The sequence below is a fragment of the Anolis sagrei genome, chromosome 6, assembly GCF_037176765.1.
Source record: "Anolis sagrei isolate rAnoSag1 chromosome 6, rAnoSag1.mat, whole genome shotgun sequence".
Taxonomy (NCBI): Eukaryota; Metazoa; Chordata; class Lepidosauria; order Squamata; family Dactyloidae; genus Anolis; species Anolis sagrei.
The window spans coordinates 63108082-63123323 of record NC_090026.1 but is presented as its reverse complement, the minus strand read 5'-3'; the positions used below and the strand labels follow the sequence as shown (position 1 = coordinate 63123323).

At 39.2% G+C, this 15242-nt stretch overlaps 1 protein-coding gene across 1 annotated transcript in view; it reads left to right on the top strand.

The window, feature by feature from the left end:
- Positions 1–11389, top strand: part of RAMP3 (receptor activity modifying protein 3) — a 40253-nt gene extending 28864 nt beyond the window's left edge. Inside the window, exons 2-4 of the mRNA XM_060781542.2 lie at positions 2752–2781; positions 5280–5409; positions 9388–11389. Coding sequence (XP_060637525.2) covers positions 2752–2781; positions 5280–5409; positions 9388–9643 — 416 coding nt within the window. The 3' untranslated portion in view covers positions 9644–11389. The remainder of the gene's footprint in view (positions 1–2751; positions 2782–5279; positions 5410–9387) is intronic.
- Positions 11390–15242: the final 3853 nt, after the last annotated feature.

Here is a 15242-nt window from a genome sequence, read left to right as displayed (position 1 = left end):
CTGGAGGTGACTAAGGCGTGGACCACCCTGGCCAGATCTGACTTCACGAGGTATGGTCGCAGCTAGTGCACGAGTCTTAATTGTGTGAAGGCCCTCCCAGCTACCCTTGATGCCTTCAAGCGTTAGCTATGAGTCTAGGAGGACACCCAAGCTGCGGACCCGTGACTTCAGGGGGAGTGCAACCCCATCAAGCACAGGTTGCCACCCTATACCCTGATCCGGCTTACGATCGACCAGGAGGACCTGTCTTGTCAGGATTGATCCTCTGCTTATTCATCCTCATCCAGACAGTCACTTGTCCATTATCCGAGGGACTTCCTTGGAATTTGGTGGAAAGGAGTAGTAGAGTTGGGTGTCATCTGCGTAGAGGTGGCACCCAATTCCAAAACTCCAGCCGTTTCATGTAGATGTTAAAAAGCATGGGGGATGGATAGGTGGGATGTGTGATATATTCAACCAGTGGAGGCACATGCTAGTCATGTTTTGTGTGTACTCAAGTTCTATGGAAAGGTCTTATCCCAGTCTTGGACTGATAATGTATGTTTAACTGTTTTGAGGAAGAAAAGAAAGGAGGGAGTGTCTGCTTCCTGGTAAGCTTGGGGAAGACAGCATGGAATAATAGAGGCAGTGGTAGAAAAGAAAATTAAATTCTTGGAATTAAATACTGCATCATACTCTAATCATGAATTAAAATAAGCAAAGATTCCCATAACCATCTGTGTTTACAGTGCTTCAAATCTTGTGACCTAAACAATTTCCTAACCCCATGGGACTAGCAAAAAGTTTTTAAAAAACCCAAAGAACTATGCTTTGGGTAAAGAACAAGCTTAGGAAATGTAAAATGTGCTAGCTCTTCAGAGTAGTCTTTCATTCAACTTATTAATAACGTAACTTATTAACTCAAAGTATAATTGAAGTCAATCAGTTAAGCTTAGAAATAATTAAGATCCCTCTCTGTGTTGGAAAAAATAACTTAATTTCTGATTTATTTTAATTAATAAGTCCCTGTCCTTGAAGTCAAGTTGTAGTTTGATGCTGAAGCTACAAAATCTGCCCTTGGTCAAAATGAGTTTAGAAGAAATTACAGTTTTAATAAGATTACGCTTGATTTATATTAAACTAGTTTGCATAAATTAAGACAATATTCCCCACCTGCTACCCAGTTTGGCCACATCCATAGAATCATAGAATCATAGAGTTGGATGAGACCTCATGGGCCATCCAGTCCAACCCCCTGCCAAGAAGCAGGAAAATCGCATTCAAAGCACCCCTGACAGATGGCCACTCAGTCTCTGTTTAAAGAAGGAGCCTCCGCCACATTCCAGGGCAGAGAGAGAGTTCCCCTGCTGAGCAGCTCTCACAGTTAGGATGTTCTTCCTAATGTTCAGGTGGAATCTCCTTCCTTGTAGTTTGAAGCCATTGTTCCATGTCCTAGTCTCCAGGGCAGCAGAAAATAAACTTGCTCCCTCCTCCCTGTGACTTTCCCTCACATATTTATACATAGCCATCATATCTCCTCTCAACCTTCTCTTTTGGAGGATAAACATGCCCAGCTCTTTAAGCTGCTCCTCACAGGGCTTGTTCTCCTATTTTAAGGGAGCAATTAAATCGTATTTTCCCTTTTGTAATAAGTTGAAGATTAATTTCCTTTTATTTGGTGTGTTAAGGCCATTTACATTGTTAGAGTATATTGTCACTTTCATTTTCTGATTCTTGATGGGTATCCTGTTCTGCCAAAGCCTTGCCGTTCATCTCCTCGTCGTCTTCTGTCGAGTCTGGTCTGGATCTTTTTTTTCTTTTTTTTTTCAGATCCCTTCCATTCCATTTGTCTTTCCTTGGTTCTCCTTTTTTATAGTTGTCGTCTTCTTCTTTTCCAAATTAGCACAAAGTCCAGTCCATAAACAACTTCGAATGGAGTACTACCTATAGACACATGAAATGAGTTATTATAACACACTTCAGCAAACAGAAGCAACTCTTCCCAATCATCCTGTTGATAACTGACATAGCATCTTAAAAATTACTCCAAAGATTTTTGAACTCGTTCTGTGCAGCCATCAGTCATGGGATGGAAAGCAGAGCTCAATCCTTGCTCAATTCCCATCATGCATAGAAAGACCTTCCAGTACTTAGTTGTAAACTGTGATCCCCGGTCAGATATTGCTATTTAAATCATTTACATTTTATGTGTGCATACTTTTCCCCTTTAACTTCCAGGTTCTTGGCACTGTGGTATCAAAACTTAGGATTTGAAAGAGAGAAACAGAGCAAATATTTGGGAGTGAAACAAATGACTGAAAACAACAATGTGAATCTAGGGAAAAAGAAAGTCAAAGGAAGACATCAACTAGGTCTCAATACAGTAGAAGTAGTAGTGACTATGCAATGAAAGAATGTAATGCCAAGCTAATATTGGTTTACTTTGTAAATAATATTGGAATAAGTTGATAAGGGGTTAAAATAATTGTTATTATTCGAAACCTGCTTGCAAATAGAGTATTTGGGATAGGTGAATGGACTGTATATTCTTATGGGAATTTTCAGTGTTTTATAAATGTGGAATGTTAACATAAGTTTATTACCATGAATTATAATTGGAGTTTCAACACTGACTTTAGTGCTGACGTGAGAACAGTTTATGCCCAGTGTTTCTTGACATTTGCAAATATATTGCATAAGCTTTTCTATATGATCTACTGTAATAATTTTCTGGAATTTATATTTTTAATTGTGGCCTCCTTTTCTTTCTAGTTCATGGAATCATAACAATCGGATTGACAGGTAAGAAGTCAGATTTTTCTATTTGCATCGTTAATATTTATATTATTAAAATGAAAACCTTTAAAAGACTGAGTTTTGATAATAAGTTAATACAGAAAGAAAGTTGTGTCTTAAGGTGATTATTCTTCAGGTTGCTGTTTCCCCAAGATAAAATTGAATTGTTTGTAATTCTTGCTTCATACCTGACAACCATAAAGGCATATAGAGAAAATCATGCTTACCAATGCGCATGAAGTATGTCACAGCTGGTTTTTTCCTGAGAATATTCTAGTGGGAAGCTGATATGTATATATGTAAAAATAAAATAAGTAAGCCATACTTTAAAAATGGTAGAATTTATCTAAATGATTTCAATTAAATGTGCACAAAGTGATTCCAAATTTTCTCTCGATGAAAAGCATGCTAAAAAACAAGAAATCGACTTGTCACACACATCAAAGCTGATATTTCTTTGTATTTTTTTAAAAAGTATTATACTATTAATGAAATGGAAGTGATCTGGAAAAGTATTCAATAATAATAATAATAATAATAATAATAATAATAATAATTGGGAGCACATTATTCTAAATAAAAACAATTTAAAAAATAATAATTGGATAGCACATAACTCTGGGAGCCATTGTTCAGCTCCTTCTATTTGGATAACTCTGTGGATTGAACTAAATGGCACTTCAGCTATGATACATTCTCAAAGGAGATCCTGCATGAGAAGGATTTCTCCCCTTCTGTGCCTGATAGATATATTTTCCACAACAACATTTGCTTCTTTAGGGTGCTTGACAATAATTTTAGTCCCATGCAGCAGAGTGGTGGTGGGAGAGGCGGGTGACACCAAAATGACTGAGCAGTATTTCAGCAGAGATTTATTATTTTTTTATATATATATATATATATATATATATATATATACACACACACACACACACACACACACACACACACACACACACACAACTGTAGTTAGAAGTAACCACAAAAACATTTTGGTAAGCCCAACATAAAAGGTAAAGGTAAGGGTTTCACCTGACATTAAGGACCTCATAACACTGTAAGGGATCACGGGTTTAGGGTGCAGGGTCCCTTTTCGAAGAAATCCACAGAGTCCAATAGGTTCAGATAAACCACACCATTTATTCAAGCTGATCAGCATGAGAAGGACAGACAGCACTTCTGTTTGTGCTTTCACAGACTGCCCCCCCCCCGGCTTTTGTACACCATTATATACCCACAATTAAACAAGAATATTTTTGTCATGGAAAATATTTTGACCATTATTCTTCCTGCCCCATCAACCTCTTGATGGAAAGTACCTTCTTGTACCTGCAGACTTTGTGCTTAACCACAACCTTAGGCTTTTAACCACAACCCAACTTCCTATGTAAGCTCGAACTTTTATGACCTCTTACATGTTATTTCTTGTTTTTAAAACATTTTCTTCCATCCTGCTAATTTCATTCAAAGCCCCTTGCTTAGCATTTGTTAATTTCACTCAAATACCCTTTCAACACTACAGAATGAATCCTCTTAAAATTCGGTTTCTGCCTCCTGCAGAATTCTGTGGTTTGTAGTTTAGGGAGGAGCCTTTAACAGCCTCACTAAACTACAAATCCCAGAATTCTGCAGGAGGCAGAAACCAGATTTAAAATGGATTCATTCTCTAATGTAATGAAGGAATAAGCCTTGTCATGTCCGACTGGGGGGGGGGGGGTGCTCATCTGGTGTTGTCCGTAGACGCCTCCCAGGTCGTGTGGTCAGTATGACTCCATGGAGTGTTATTACCTTCCAAGCAAGGCAGTACCTATTGATCTACCCAGATTTGCATGTTTCCGAACTGCTAGGTTGGCAGAAGCAGGGCCTAACAGCAAGAGCTCATCTGGATTAGAACCACCAACCTTTTGGTCAGCAAGTTGAGCAGCTCAGCGGTTTAACCACTGTATCACCAGGGGTCCCAAGTTTAGCATACGTGTATTGATATACCTACAATTCACAGCTAATTTACTTTTTGAACCTTTTAAGACACACAACTCTAGCAGGGTTGCCATTATTTCAAATAGCATAGTTTTGTTTACACCGATCAATAGCAAGGGATGGGATAATCATGGGAAGAAGGCAGACTTTCTTGCACTGCATCATGTGATAGGGACCATCATCTTTGAATTCCTGTTGCCTGCCTTATGCAATGAAATCTTTCGACTGGCAACAATTCTCCAGGCCTGTAATTGAGGAGCCTTTAACTGGAGTTGTTGTAGGTCGAAGCTTGAGACTCTTTTATGCAAAGCACATATTTATCCCACTGAAAAGAGCTTTTCAACAGTACTTCTAAAACAATTTTCATTTTTAAAATTGCTTTGAGATGTAAACAATCCATTCAAAAATGTTTCCTTATTTTGGTTAGTATTCTAGAAAAAGTTGATTCTCGTATTTCTCTCCAAAAGGTATCAAGAGATCACTGGTGTTTCTTTGCTGATTTGAAAAATTTCTCCTCCACTCTCTAGGTGCACAAGAAAGGAGTATCTGCAATGAATCCCTCATGTTACAAAACTTGCCTGTGTGTGGGAAATCCTTTGAAGAGATGATGCACAAGTTGGACTCCAAAAAATGGTGCAATCTAACAGAATTCATCCTGTAAGTGTCATTAATGCTTTTTGAACCGTAAAATGTTCTTTAATCTATTCCCAGTGGGACAGATTGCATCAGGCACTTTCAGAGAAAGAAGTCAACAGACAGATTCCAGTAATGGTTTTATAATAATAATAATAATAATAATAATAATAATAATAATAATAATTTTATTTGTATACCCCGCCAACCATCTCCTCTAGGGGACTCAGGGCAGCTTACAAGGGATGTTGGTTGCACAGAAAAAGGGGAAAATCACATTTACTCAGCATTCACACACATACATTCAGCATACTTGCTGTCCCTTCCTGGCTTGCTGCTGAAAAAGAGAGGTGGTTGCCCAGACTCTGCATTCCTCACAGATCCAACACACTTTGGAAGAGGAAAGCGTCTTCTTAGAAAGCAATTTTTTTGCTGTTGTTGTTCTTGATTGGTTGACAACTTGTCACTCAGCTAAGGCAATGTTTCTCAACTTGTGGGTCCCCAGATGTTTTGGCCTTCAACTCCTAGATATCCTGACAGCTGGTAAACTGGCTGGGATTTCTGGGAGTTGTAAGTCAAAACATCTGAGGACTTACAGGTTGAGAACCAGTGAGCTAATTAATTCCAGGGCAGATGTTGTTTTTCTTTCTTAATGTAAGGAGCTATTATTTCTGACTTCCTTAACTTAAAGTATCATTGTCTCTGACCATGTAAACATGTGTTGTTTACACTAAAAGCTCTCAGGTCAGTTATGTCCGTTCAGCAGTTTAGCAGTTTTTCTTCATCAGCACTTTTCATACCAATATTAATCCAATCTTCACCTCCTTTTTTCTCCATAATGCAGTTTTCCAGATTCCAAATTTTTTAGGATGCTGCCTTCAACCTTGGTAAACCTTAATAGGCCCATAGCCAGACTCCAGTCATACAATGTCATTCAATCCATTCATCACATAAGCTTTTTTCTTTTTAATATGTAGAAATATTAGACATTGAGAATTATTACAATCATCTCAGCCCATGAGAGGCCAATCTGAAACATGACTACCACAACTGGCACAGCTCACAGGAATATACGTCCCACCTTGTAGTCTAAGATAATCCAGGGAGGCCCTGCTCTTGCTTCCGTCAATACCACAAATGCGTCTGGTGGAGACGAGACAGGGTCTTCTCGGCGGTGGCTCCCCGCCTATGGAACACACTTCCAACGGAAGTAAGGTCGGCCCCCTCTTTCTCGGCTTTCCGAAAGTAATTAAAGGCATGGTTTTGGGACCAGGCTTTCGGATAATAATTGTAGCAGCACTTTAGTGGAACAACGATACAAGACTATTTTACTATTTTAATGATTGCTTATGTATTGTTTTAACTATGATTTGTGCCCAATTATGATTTTATTATTGTAATTGTCATGTAGCGGCTTCGTAACTGGGCACATTGTAAGCCGTTCTGAGTCCCCCTTCGGGGGTTGAGAAGTGACGGGATACAAATACGGGAAATAAATAAAATAAAATAAATATGACACTCATCTGAGTATAGTCAAATCAAGTTGTGCCTTTTTTCTTGTTCTTGATTTTCTTGTTCTGAAATCAAAAGCACTTTAACGTATGCTGGAAGACATGTGTACCGCAGTTCATGAAAGAGTTAACTCAAAACTGCAAGAAGAATTAAACAGAACTTTAATGCAAACTTGAATGCAATTTTCCTGCTTCTTGACAGGGGGTTGGACTGGATGGCCCATGAGGTCTCTTCCAACTCTATGATTCTATGATTTAAGGATCTAAAGCAGGCATGGGCAAGTGTTTTGGACTTCAACTCCCACAGCTGGTAAGCTGGCTAGGATTTCTGGGAGTTGAAGTCCAAAATTAGACTGAGAAGCTGTGATCAATCAAAGTGTTCATGTGAGCTTCATGGAGAAGGTGGGCTCATAAATATGATATATAATGTATGTTTATTAGATTTGATAAAAAGGAAAATAATAATAATAATACTTTATTTATACCCCGCCGCCATCTCCCCAAGGGACTCGGAGCGGCTTACATGAGGCCAAGCCCAACAGTACATCAATAAACAAAAGCAATAAACAAAGACAATAAATACAATAAAATTAATATAAATCACGTATAAACAATAAACAGTAAACAGTAACACACAAGGATTTAAAAACCTATGGCTGGGCCAAATGTTTAAAAATTAAAAAATAAACGCTGGGCATGAACAAGGTACGATATAACTGGCATAGGGTTTTCAGAGAGAGATGAGGACGCAGTCATTCCTAAACCAGTAGTAAAGTGCATTCTGAGGGCATATTGCTGAGAATTTTCCTTATTCTGGGATGGCACACTGGAATAACCACGTTTTTAGGCTCCTCCTAAAGACTGCCAGAGTTGGGGCATGCCTGATGTCCTTGGGGAGTGAGTTCCAGAGTCGGGGGGCCACCACCAAGAAGGCCCTCTTCCTCGTCCCCACCAATCGCCTGCGAAGGAGGTGGGAGCACGAGCAGGGCCTCTCCAGATGATCGAAGAGATCGTGTGGGTTGTGAGAGTTCATGCAGAGAAAAGGCTGAAAGGCTATGCAATACCGGTCAACATCTGTAACTTTGAACTTTGGAATAATGTGATTTTTCTCTACTAGCTACTAGAGAAATTCAGGCACTGTTGTAATTGAGAAGAGATTCTAGACTTTGGAGTAACTGCTGAAAGAGCTGCTATAGGTCTCTTGGAGGCTGCTGAACAGATGGAGCACTGTTTGTAGGTTGAAGTGCAAAGCCCAAGTGTTATATTCATGTGAAAATGATTGAAAGTTTGGTCTACATTTAACAATTTAATCCATTAAATCACAGTAGCATTTGCTTATTTAACTGTAAGTGCACTTTGTTTCCCCTGACTGCACTTCTTTTCTGTTTGCAGTATTACTAGCACTGATAATGACTTCTTTTCAAGGAGTTCATTACCCAAATTCTTTCTGTGTTTAATGAATGTCAATTGCTTTCTTTTCAGTAGTTAAACAGTAAGCTGTCTTTGCATAAAGGTTTTGAGATTTTAGTTGCATTAAATGGATGTGTCTCTGCTCTATATTTTTAAATCTGGATGACCACGTGTAAAGATGCCACCAATTTGCGACAATTTTGTAAAGGAGCCACCGATTTGTGAAGAAGCCACTACTTTGTAAGGGCTTATTAAATTGATAGCGTAGCTAATAGCTAGTAATATTGAATTGGTCTTTCTTCAATGTGTAGCGTGACTTAACTTGGAAAGAATTTGTAACAGAGACTGGGCTTTATAAAAACTGTAACAAGTTTATTGAAATGTAGCAGAAGCTTGATGATTTCAATGTTTCTTGGTTCTTAGAGACACATATCTTCAGAGGTTACACTTATAACGTTCCTTAAAACAACTCTGGAAATGACTCTTCCTTCTACTAAACAGGGTTCAAACTTATTTTTCTTCAAACTGTGTTTCTTTCCTTTGTGATATTTCTGTTGCAATAAAGATTCTCACTGGGTTTCTCTTATCCTTTCTACTCGTACACTAAATACTAATATAAATAAGTCAACTCGACTTATCTAAACTACCTAGGCTAATAGCCAAAACCTTCCTGATTCTCACTACAGTAGAATCAGCCTTCCCCTGTAGTTTTTAAACTACAGTCTACCTTCCTGGTTCTCACCACTACAGAACTAGCCACTCCTGCAGTTCACAGACTACAGACTGGCCGTTTTAAAATGACTGCCCTGCCAAGTGGCAGTTGGCCCCGCCCCTATTTCCATAGCAACCCAGCTCAAAGTGAGCTGAGCTGGCTACCATCCCCCTCAGTTATGCAACTTTAAATACTTACCCTCTCAAACGCCTATCTATAACTATACATAATAGTAGATTAAAATTTACACCTCACCACACCACAAATATGTCATATTGTGTTGAAAGAAGGGCGACAGTTATCTGTATACTGTATATGTATATTAAGTGTCTATTTGTCAAATTTATTCCATGCTCTTTTTGTTTTTAGGTACTACAGTGACTTTACCCAATGTACAGAGCACAAGGCTTTAACAGCAAGATGCTTTTGGCCTAACCCCCTTGCTGAGGGCTTCATCACTGAAATACATAGACAGTTCTTTTCAAAATGTTCTACAGTAAAAGTACACTGGGAAGATCCACCGGATAAAATTCTCATCACCTTGATTTTCATGCCAGTTCTTCTGACAGTTGGCATGATCGGCCTCATAGTATGGTGCAGCAAGAGAAGTGACATTTTGGTGTAATCCTGCCCTTATCACATTTTCTTATAGCATATCATCACCACCATCAACAATAACAATATCATTTTATTTTATTATTTTTTGTTGAGAAAGGTTAACAAAATTATTATATATTTTATACGCGAAGAGGAATGAAAGTGGGGAAAACATAGCTTCCATAGCTCGTCTTCCTGAAATAATACCGATATCATTTTTACAATGGATAGAAGACTGACAATCCCATTTCTGTAATGGCTTCCATATGGAGAGAACTGAATTTTGCGGTCCAATCTGCCTTCAACACAAAAGTTAATCTCAGATTAAACTATGAGGGCATCTATCTATATATATGCTCTGTGCGTAATGAGTACCTTAAAAACAAAAGAACCAGTGAACGAAATCACACCAAATTTGGCAACAAAATGTCGCACAACACAAGGAGTGAGCATCACTCAAAAAATGTGATTTTGTCATTTGGGAGTTGTAGTTGCTGGGATTTATAGTTCACCTACAATCAAAGAGCATTCTGAACTCCATCGACGATGGAATTGAACCAGACTTGGCACACAGAACTCAGAAAATATTGGAAGGATTTGGTGGGCATTGACCTTGACTTTGGGAGTTGTAGTTCACCTACATCCAGAGAGTACTCAAACAATGATGAATCTGGACCAAACTTGGCATAAGCACTCACACCAAATATGACCACAGATGGAGTTTGGGGGAAATAGACTTTGACATTTGGGAGTTGTAGTCACTGACAAAGAAATAGCAAGAAATACTGTTTACCCACAAGCATAAAGAAATTACATATATTAGAAACCAACATTTTCTCATTACTTTATTTTCCAGATCAACAGACTGGGCCACAGCAACGCGTGGCAGGGGACAGCTAGTACTGTATAATTAGCACCACTTTAAATCCCATGTCTCTATCCTATGGAATCCTGGGAACTGTAGTTTTACAAGCTCTTTCTCCTTCTTTGACCAAGTATGATACTGCGTCACTAAACTAGAAATCCTGGAATTCCATAGCATCAAGTCATGGCAGTTGCAATGATGTCAAATTGCATTTATTCTATAGTGTACATCCACCCTGTGTATTTCAGATCAAATGCAGTAGTTGTCTCAGACTTAAATATGATTGAGCCTTGTAAACATGAGCCTTAATGAGTTTAGCATACTTTTCTTGTCCAAGAAATGTAAACATGAATATAGCTGTAGAACATAAGTTTTTTGTCCTTCTGTTTCCCAGCTGCATTAGGGGAAGGTTAGAAACACTCTGAGCAAGAAATGCTTGTAAATCAACACACGGATGTGTTGGCTCTTCTCCATATAAGGAAATATCAAGAGTTGCTCTTCAGGCATGGCATCTCGGAATGAACTTCAGGAAGGATGTGGGTGTCCTGCAAAGGAGGAAAAAGAATGAGAGGAAATTACTGGTAGTTAACTATGAACTTCTTAAAGGGGAAAAGAAAATATATATCTCTTAAAAAAAAAAAAGAAAACACCTGAGGACTAAGATTTTTCAGTCCATCATTTTTTTGTTCATATGCCACCCAATTAAATAGAGCTGGAACTGCTGCCAGCTCTGTTTAGGAAATTGACAGCTAAGATTTTCATCTGATGTTCATTCTAAACCCCCATGCAAATGCTTTTAATGGGATGCAATCTGTGTTAATGCTCTTTGTGTTACTATTGGTTTTCTGTAAAATGATATTGTCATGAATGACTTTTCAATAACTTTAAAGCATAGGTTCTTTTGATTGCAATTTCCAGTGTGAGAGGGTATATCAGATTACAGAAAACATTTAGACATTACACATGCAGACATACAGATTCTATGGATCTACATTGGATGTACAACAACAAAGATCTGCATAGTCAAAGCCATGGTATTCCGTGTAGTCACCTACGGATGTGAGAGCTGGACCTTAGGGAAGGCTGAGCGAAGGAAGATAGATGCTTTTGAACTGTGGTGTTGGAGGAAAGTTCTGAGAGTGCCTTGGACTGCGAGAAGATCCAACCAGTCCATCCTCCAGGAAATAAAGCCCGACTGCTCACTGGAGGGAAGGATACTAGAGACAAAGTTGAAGTACTTTGGCCACATCATGAGGAGACAGGAAAGCCTAGAGAAGACAATTATGCTGGGGAAAGTGGAAGGTAAAAGGAAGAGGGGCCGACCAAGGGCAAGATGGATGGATAGCATCCTTGAAGTGACTGGACAGACCATGAAGGAGCTGTGGGTGATGACGGCCGACAGGGAGCTCTGGCGTGGGCTGGTCCATGAGGTCACGAAGAGTCGGAGACGACTGAACGAATGAACAACAACAACATTGGATGTACAACAACTTATAGTTACACTGGACTAACAAACAGACAAAGGGGAATTACATTTTCACTCAACATTCATACACATGTACACGCATTCATCCACAAATATTACCATATCCTTTTCTCCCTCCTTGGAGAAGCACCTGTTAGGCCAGACCTTGCTTTCCTGCAGCCTGCCAACGCATAGTTCCATAACTTAAATAATGCCATAACTTCAAAACGCTGAAATCCCAAAACTTCTTTCTCTAAGAACAATTTCAAGGACCAGATCTCTATTTTCCATACAGCAGAACCTGACTCCCTGCACAAAATCTATGAACCCAAAAGCACACTTCTTCCTCTTCCCTTGAGAAAGAAGACCCAAAGTAACCAGAGTGCTCCCGTGCGAATCTGCCACTATCCATAGGTACACTATCTTGCTCCTTCCAATGGAGCAGAGCATAGCGGATGGAACAGACTCCTCAGGTCTGCCACATTTGAGCATTATTAGATTGATATTTTATAGGAATATTCTGCTGATGTAGTCCCAAAGTTGTAAATTAATGATAGACTTCTTCCATCCTGGCTCTATCTCAATTTCCTGGTCAGATGTTGATTCTTCTCGATGGGTTTTGATCTTATGATAACTTCCTTCTTAACATTGTAAACATTTCTCATATCACTGCCCAGTTCTTATCACAGTTTATTTTTCAGTTCTTATTAGCAACTTTTAATTACAGTCCAGCAAGCAGGTTTAGTTATTGCAGGCCTTAATATTATACTGGTATTTCCAAAATTATTAACTGCATCCATACATCCTTCCATTCTTCCAGTCATTCCCACACATCATATTAAATTCACATTTATCAAATCTGCAATGATATTTTTGTGACAATATAAGGGGACAATTTGTAAAGCTTTTCATCCATCTCCAGTCCAGTGATGTTATAATTTCTCAAATACAACTCCACAGGGTTTTTGTGTGTGTGCCTTGTATAAAACAGAGATAACAAAGGAGAGAAAGGGATCAATATTCCTACCCATCATCTGGACTACTTAAGAAAGCCAAAAAATGTATTTTAATGATTTACTTCTAAAACGTCCATTTAAAACCAATGTTCGTTTTTTAAATGCACATTATCTTGACTATTATGTTGAACTAGTGAAAACTTGGGCAAATAATATGCAGGAATCTACCATAGATTAGGAGCCCCCGGTGGCTCAGTGGGTTAAAGCACTGAGCTGCTGAGCTTGTTGATCGAAAGGTCGCAGGTTCGATTCTGGGGAGCGGCGTGACCTTCCGCTGTCAGCCCTAGCTTCTGCCAACCTAGCAGTTCGAAAACATGCAAATGTGAGTAGATCAATAGGTGCCGCTCCGGCGGGAAGGTAACGGTGCTCCATGCAGTCATGCCGGCCACATGACCTTGGAGGTGTCTACGGACAACGCTGGTTCTTCGGCTTAGAAATGGAGATGAGCACCACACCCCAGAGTCAGACATGACTGGACTTAATGTCAGGGGACTACCTTTACCTTACCATAGATTGCAAAATAGATAAGAGGGATATGCATTTTTATTTCAAAATGTTATTTTTGAATCTGAACGTACTTTGCACACTACATAAACTCTTTTAACACAATATGCTACAACAAACCTAGATTTATTTAAAAAATGATTATGAAAATTAGTGGAGGATAAGGCTATTAGCAGCTACTAGTTCTTTCAAGGTCATTCAAAGACAAGGAATATCCGTTGCCTGAGAACTACCATGGAAGAGGTCTGTTGTCTTCATGTCCTTCTGTGGGTATCCCATAGACCTCTGATTGGGTCACTGTTGGAACAAGGTGCTGTACAAGACAGGTCTTTCATCTGACCTTGTAGTGTTCTTATAAATTTCTTGGTGCCTTTAATAAGAGGTGAATGTCTTACCATTTTTTGTTCTTTGACCATATGACAGGTAGTAAACATCTACAACAGAGAAATCAATGAATACTAATTGATCTTTTGTGGGAGAGCGAGGCACAAATTTGCTGTGCTTTCTCCTTTCATGCTTGCTTAGAAAGTTAGAAGGTATCCTCACATTAACATTTTATGTGTGAGAAGTATGTGATCCTTAAAAACCTCTTGATAGGAAGACTCCACCACACTCCAAGGCAGCAATACTCCACTGCCAAACAGCTCTTACCGTCAGGAAGGTTTTCCTAATTTTAAGGTGCATTCTGTATTGCTGTAATTTGAATCAATTGCTCCATTTCCTAATCTCTAGAGCAGCAGAAAATATGCTTGCTCCCTCCTCAATATGACATCCTTTCAAATATTTAAATATGCCTATTATCCCCTCTCTTAAGTACTGATTCTCCAGCCTACACATTCTCAGCTCCCTAAATAATTCGTCATAGGATTTGGGTTGCGAACCTTTCATCATTTGGGTCACCCTTCTCTGAACATATTCTACCTTGTCAATATCCTTCTTGAATTGTGGTGGCCTGAATTGGACACAGAATTCCAGGTGAGTCGTGACTAAGTCAGAATAGAGTGGTACAGTTACTTCCCTTGCTCTAGATCAGGGGTCCTCAAACTTTTTGAACAGAGGGCCACGTCACAGTCTCTCAAACTGTTGGAAAAAACATGAATGAATTCCTATGCACACTGCACATATCTTATTTGTAGTGCAAAAAGCACTTAAACACAATCCAATAATTAAAAGGAAGAACAATGTCAACAAATATAAAATTATTAGTATTTTAATGAGAAAAAAGCCAATGGGATTTTGGCCTGCATCAATAGGAGCATAGTGTCTAGATCTAGGGAAGTAATGCTGCCCCTCTATTTCGCTTTGGTTAGACACACCTCAAATATTGTGTCCAATTCTGGGCACCACAATTCAAGAGAGACCTTGAGGTTTGGAGTTGTAGTTCACCTACATCCAAAGATCACTGTGGACCCAAATAATGGTGGATCTGGACCAAACTTGGCACGAATACTCAATATGCCCAAATGTGAACACTGGTGGAGTTTAGGAAAAATGGACCTTGACCTTTGGGAGTTGTAATTCGTGTGGAACACATCTCACCACACTAAAACAGTGGATGTGGCTCTTAATGAGACATGCTGCATTATCACGGGGTGTCTGCGCCCCACACCACTGGAGAAATTGCACTGTTTAGCCGGTATTGCACCACCTGACATCCGCCGGGAAGCCCCTCAAGCCCCCCCCCCCCAGCTACAGGCCTGTTGGTGGACAACAAAAGAGATTTAAAGGTTTAAAGATGGTCTTAAAGCTAACCTTAAAATTATGGCATGGACACCGA